Raw genomic sequence first — 6515 nt, 5'->3', positions numbered from 1 at the left:
ATTCCAAAATAAATAAACTTGAACTTAAAATCAGCAGCTGTATTTTTGCTAAGCCTTACATTTGCAAACCTGCTTTTTGTCTACACAAGACGTCGCACACTATCATCATGCAGCTGTTCAGAAACTCTCCCTCGGTAAATGTCCGGCCTGATTTTCTCCTCTGCCCCAATAAAACTTGCTTTCACAGCAGCTTCACTGTGTGATTTCACTTTGGTGAAAACGTCTGCTGTGATGTCAGATTCCTCTTCAACTCCTCTACCTTCTGTAGCTTCTGCTCTGTATTCACATTTTTCAGCTTGTCCTGATGTTTTGTCTCGTAGTGGCATCTTAGGTTATATTCCTTAATTACAGCCACATTAGCTCCACAAATAAGACACACAGGTTTACCGACAGTGTCAGTAAACATATACTCAGCCTCCCAACCGGTTTAGAAAGGCTCTGTTTTCAGAATCAACTTTTCTCTTGGCCATTGTTAGGAGCTAGCTTTGACTTGGAATTAGGATTGTATACACCAACAAATGCTTGATTGATCCGATCTAATTGACGTGGGAATGATCGCAGGTAGCCTATCGTTCAGTAAGGCAGCTGTTGCGCTGTGTTATGGGATTTGTAGTTTGTGTGTTATCGGTGCTTCATATCGCCGGGCCATTAAAAAAAGATATATAAAATGATCTTGCGGGCCGGATGTAATTGTACGCCAGGCCGGATGTGGCCCGCAGGCCTTGAGTTTGACACATGTGCCTTAGAGGAAAATGTCTGCTTTATTGCAACTTGGGTCATATCTTGTAGTTGTGTATATGATCAGTTATGATGATTTTTGTACTTTTCTTGTGGAGCAAGAAACACAAGCTGTCTAATAATCAGACAAGTTGTAAACTAATGAACAGATTAGCCAGATTGAAATCACATGGAAAGTGAACACAGACTGAAGCTAATAATTCCACAGGAAAACTCCCAGTCTGGGGGCCTCTGCATGTCAGGACCCCTCTCTCTGAGCTGTTTCTCTCTGTAGCTATCAAAGGCAGAAATGCCACAGCTCACTTTGATATATCTCAATTGTTTTATCTGTACATAAACAAAACTATGGTAAATTGTGGTTAAACAATGCTAAGATATAAACTAATGCTCCCTCTCTCTTGTAAAATCCCATGTACTCAGCATTTCTGCATACTGTTTTGTAAGTTCCAAAATTGTACAGGAAAGAATATTGCAACAGCTTTGGCATATTTGTTCGGCAGGTTTCTAATCACTCATTACAAGAGGATCTGAGGCAGCACCAAACCTTTGCTGCTTGGTCAGTGTCTTAGCAGCAGTAAAGAAGTCTGGATAATTGAAAACCAAAGTAAACACTCGGTTTGACACTCAGTCCTCTAGTTAGTCCTCTAGTTATTTTGAGTGATTTGTAGACTTGAAAAACTATGTCACTGCTGCTTGCAAAACAAAGATGCTTCTCTGCACTGACAATTTGACATATGTAAGAGCGCTACATGCAGCTCTGTTTAAAGTGATTGGGATTAAAAATGAATAAATCCTCAATGTGGGAGGCTCCCAGCTCTGCAGAGCTGTGCCAGAGACAAAAATCATTTTGACAGGTCTCATTGTGATGTATGGAATAAATGCTAACATGTGTTTCCAAAGGCTGATTTGCTCTCCTGTTCTGTCTGCAGCATTACTTTCATTTGAGCAGCAACTTGACTGATGGTGATATCTACCTCTACAATAAACCTGGAGGCCAGGGAACAGGAGGCAAAGGTAATCACATTCTCCCTGCTCAGCATGCCTTCACCAATGTGTGTCCTCTGGCATGTATAAATGTTCTGTTACCACAGTGGCCTTGTGTTGATGTTATATGACAACCCAGCTACCTGTTCTGGATTAAGACCTTCTGAAGAGTAGAATCACTTGGATACAGGTTCTACACACATGCTATAATGACTAGCCAGTAATCAATAAATCAAATATTTTGGTCATAAATGAATTTGTCAGTCATGAAACTCAAAGATTCACAGGTTGTGAGTGTTTGCAGATTTTCAGTTTTACACTAATGACATTTTGGACTGTTGATTGGACAAACAAGATGTTTGAAGGATCCCCATTGATGCTAGCAGTATGTGTTTGCTTTATTGTTGTTAATTTTATTTATTGTATTCATCATAATCTTTAGCTTAAGTACTTAAAAAAAGAGAGATCAGCTATGGTAGTTAATCAGTAATGAAAAGTCTCAGTCAGTTGTTGGCAACCGCCTTTTTTAAGACGTGTAAAAGAATTAAAAATCACGAGTGGGGTATTACTGGTGTTTCTCCCTTCATAGAACCAAATATGAAAATGTATTGGTCTCGTGTTAACCACAGACCTTATTTCAGGCGTTTAACCAAAAACCCATAGACTTCAGGGTGAGAGAACCAGAGGTGCAGAAATGCTGTCTCAGTTCCGGGGTTTAGGACTCACCACTATGGTACTCTGTTGTTAAGCTGCTAATGCAGAGGGAGTATGATATCATCAGATACGGTGACTGTTTTCTTTTCCTATCTATATCTTCCACATTCAATGCAGAACATGTGTCCTTTGCTTGTCTGGCATGAAATAAACTACCACACTTGTCTTCACTGTTCACACACTGCACTGATGTGCATCAAAGTAATAATAATTATTATTATTATTTTCCTGAGGTAGCTTTCTCTTTCTCCTTGTTCTCACTGTGCACCAAACCTCATGCTTAGACTTCTATTCAGGCCATGTGCACATTTCTTTGTTTCTCACTTTATAATGGCCTTTGTGTTCCCCTCACAGTATTATTTTCAGACAAGTGTTTGCACTTAGATTAAATTGCCAACCTAATTTGCTCTATAACCTGAGACAACCAGCCTGTTGCTGGAAGCATCTGCACTGTCTTGTTCATTGTACTGTATGTGGATTGTTGACTGCTACATGAGCAATACACAAGTGCTGTTACCTCCTCAGAGAGATCACCTGTAAGTAACAGGAGCACTGCTGGCTAGTGCCCTGGGTTACCAGTCGTACAGTATGGTCACTCGCTCATCAGTGCCAGGTGGACAGTCAGTGCAGTTTGTTACTTCAAACTTGGAAATGGAGAAATTGGTTTAGTGTTCACAGCACCTCATCTCTGTATATTTCAGTTACAGTCATAACTGATAAATTCAATTTCCTGCAGCAATACTTTGTCATTTATCAATATGCTAACGTCACCTACTGGCATTTGAAGTCAGTTAAGGGGGAGTGCTGCTGCTGGTATTAGCTCTGCGACTGAAAGGTTACTTTGTTCAAAGTGAAATTCAGCTGTGGAAATAGAATAAATGACTCTGCCATCCTTCACCAGCTCCCACCAAAGGCCAGCTTATTAAGAATGCAAATGATGAGATTACGGAATTGAAGCCATCATTTATAATTGCTAATACTGTTGTAATATACTACCTCACATTGTCACTTTAACTTAACATTTGATTGTTAATCACAGTGCTACATTTTCATTTGCAGAACACATTATCCTGTGTGGGCTGGCTCAAGCAGTTTTGCTCCATTAAACAACTACAAAGAAACTATACAATTATGCAGTCTAATGCTGGCAGTACAGCTAAAGTATTAGGCTGAGATGTGGACTCAAATCAAAAGGGAAATTTGAGGAAATTAAAGGGAATTAGTTGTTTACCAAAATAGTTTGTTTTAAATTTGCCAGGAGATTATGATTGTGGTTGTACTCGACTGGTATCAAATGTTAATGCTCACTGCATGAAATTGTGTTATTGACCAAGATCGTTCTAAGCTAAGTGACGGAGCATCGGCCGTGACATGTCCATGCTTCTACTTAATGTTAAGGAGGTGTGTTGCTCAAGTCAAGAGCTCTTGTTGTGTTGTACCTGTTAATCACTGACTTTTTAGCTTACTACAGAATGGCGTGCCATTGGTTTATGCGAATGCAGTTAAAAACAACTATGTGGAAATGGTTACTGGTTGATGTAATGATACCTTCAGCCTATGAGAGCTGATTGTTGCTCTAATGAGAGTCCCCCATGAAAGATTTCTGACAAAATCCACAATCCTCTTTCTGTTTAAAAAAACGCATTCTAAATTTCAGTGGAAGTTAATATGAGGCTTCTTATGCATTTTCTCTTTCTTAGTATCTCACTATGGGGTATGCCTCCTCACATAGCCCTCAGAATTCCCTAATCTGTTACACAAGCCAATTATTGCTGGCAACAGTGACACTGAGGTGCATCCTCTCCCTACCTACGTTTAGGGTGGACACTGCTTCACTGAGATATTTCACCTGAAAGCTCCTTCTCAACGTGAATGAACCTTACCGTACCTTGGTGTTTAGCTTATGTAGATGTTTTTGAATATGAATTTCATATTCTTGCCTCAAGAAAAGGGGTGCCAAAGTCATGTATTATTTGCAATTCTCTGCGGTCCCCTTAACATTTTAGAACTATGTGTAAATATTATTTGTACTGTAGTTGGAGTTTCTTTTCTTTCCTGTTTATTCTTTTTTCCTTTCTTTTTATATTTGTGTTATTCTCTAGTGGTCAACCAATTGATCGATCGGCTGATTAATGAGGCCTATTTCTGGCATTTTTCGGTGATCAGCATCAGCCAGTGACTGCACTCTAATTGGCTGATATGTCTGCAGACAAATAATGTGTGCACTACTACTGTGTGCAGTGTAAGTATTTACAAACCTATGTTGTCTCAGGAGAATGCAACAGGGCTTAGGACTGAGTGATCAGTTGCATTTCATGACCAAAGTTCACACTGGGTGCCACTGCAAAATAAACAAGTTATGCATGAACGACTGCTCTGACTGTGGAAACGGTGGACAGACAAACAGTCTCCACAATACTGTGTTCACAGCGTTGATCTGCAGGTCTGTCACTTGCCTGCTTCACGAAATGGAGACTTCCAGTCTGTGCTGATCCACAGTGACTCTGAGACAGACACATCGTCCTTTGACCCTTTTAATGCTTCTGCTTTTATCTTTGGGGCATTTGAAGTGCAGTGTCTGGTGTGGCGGAAGTGTCTCTCGAGCAGGGGATGTGGGGTAGCTGGGGGTTTGGGTGTGGGTCCGTGTTCACTCTATAGAGGTGAGCAAACACTTATAACACAATCATATTGATTAATATAGGCTGGTTATTTTTCAAGGACAGTTATAATCTAAGTGTTTTTTTTAGCGGTTGCAAAATTAAGTCCTCCACAGATCACTGGTCAGTGTTTCACTCAAAAACGTAACCACAGCTCGACTGAAAGTGAGATGTTCATCCCTAGGGCAGCTGTCAGTCAACTCTTAATGACTGACAGCGGATGGAGAAACAGTCTTCACCAGGCTGACTGACAGCAGAAATATGCCGGACAACAATAGTTTTCATGTAGGCCTTATGCACGGAATCCTGAGACACCAGTAAAAAGGTTTGCAACATAAGATAACTGGAGATTTGGGTGATTTAAACAGCAGTGTCTGGAGATTACGCTGCACTCTGTACACCAGACAAAATAGACCTGAAGCATAAAAGGTCTTTTAGATAGGACGCGGTGGGCACTGCGCTCTGCTATGAAACCCATTCATTTCTCTGTGACACGGCGCAAGAACTTATCTGCGCTGTGCCAAGCTGAGCGCAGCACAAGCTCACGCGTGCCATCCCTGTGCACTGTGCTGAAGTTAAAGTTTAACTTGGGCGTGGCGCTCTGTGACGACACCTTGACCCGTCCAATTGCAAAGAATCTGACATACCACAAGGAGAAACTGATTTTAGCGGCCCCACACCCTCTTCTTTGCGGCTCCTCATCAATACAACTAAAGCCAGAGCTTTTCGTTGACATGTAGATAAACTGGTTAATATTTGCGAACCACCTCCTGGAAAGCTTTTTGGTCACCTTGCAACTGATGCCCAACATGTGCATGATTTGAATTGAGCTCATCTGGCAGTAGGGGAGTCTGAATATCCCAGTAGTGAGATACCAAGTAAATACTTGCAAGAGAACTTAAGGTTATGACCATAACCCTGGTTCTTCGATAACATGAGTGAGGCATTTCACCTGTCCACCCTCCTTACATGAAGCGATAAAGAAGTTCATCTCCTAGACTAACTCAGTGAAGCAATGTCTACCCTATATATGGGGGGGGGGGGCTCTCCTACACCAAAGTTACAGCTGCCATCTACAATAGGCTCTGTACTTGACTGTAGTCTGCTGACTGGTTTCAACTGTGACAAGCATACCAGTTTCCAGTTGCTTATCTACTCAATTGTGGCATAGAGTGATTACAGTATTTAGCTAACTAGACTGGCAGCAGTTTACTTTACTTACATGGTATAACATCTAATGTCTTCGGGTGATCCAGTAAGCTGCTGCAACCCAGGACGTTCTTTAAGTCTAGAGCTTGTAGTTAGTGTCTTAGGGCCTCAGTTTCTTGCACTATACTGTCCATTTATAAATAACATTTGCTGTTTCGGTGTGGTCTATCAAACTTCATTGCTTTTACCTACAAATAAAGGACAAATTCCCTA

The 6515-nt window shown here is 41.0% G+C and overlaps 1 protein-coding gene across 1 annotated transcript in view; it reads left to right on the top strand.

Annotated features, from left to right (window-relative positions):
* The window catches only part of szt2 (SZT2 subunit of KICSTOR complex), a 145314-nt gene that overhangs the window by 73054 nt on the left and 65745 nt on the right, over window positions 1-6515 (top strand). Inside the window, exon 56 of the mRNA XM_020620906.1 lies at window positions 1668-1752. Within this exon, the coding sequence (XP_020476562.1) occupies window positions 1668-1752 (85 nt within the window). The remainder of the gene's footprint in view (window positions 1-1667; window positions 1753-6515) is intronic.

Source organism: Monopterus albus, unplaced genomic scaffold, assembly GCF_001952655.1.
Source record: "Monopterus albus unplaced genomic scaffold, M_albus_1.0 scaffold250.1, whole genome shotgun sequence".
Lineage (NCBI taxonomy): Eukaryota > Metazoa > Chordata > Actinopteri > Synbranchiformes > Synbranchidae > Monopterus > Monopterus albus.
This window is presented reverse-complemented; position numbering and strand designations above follow the sequence as displayed.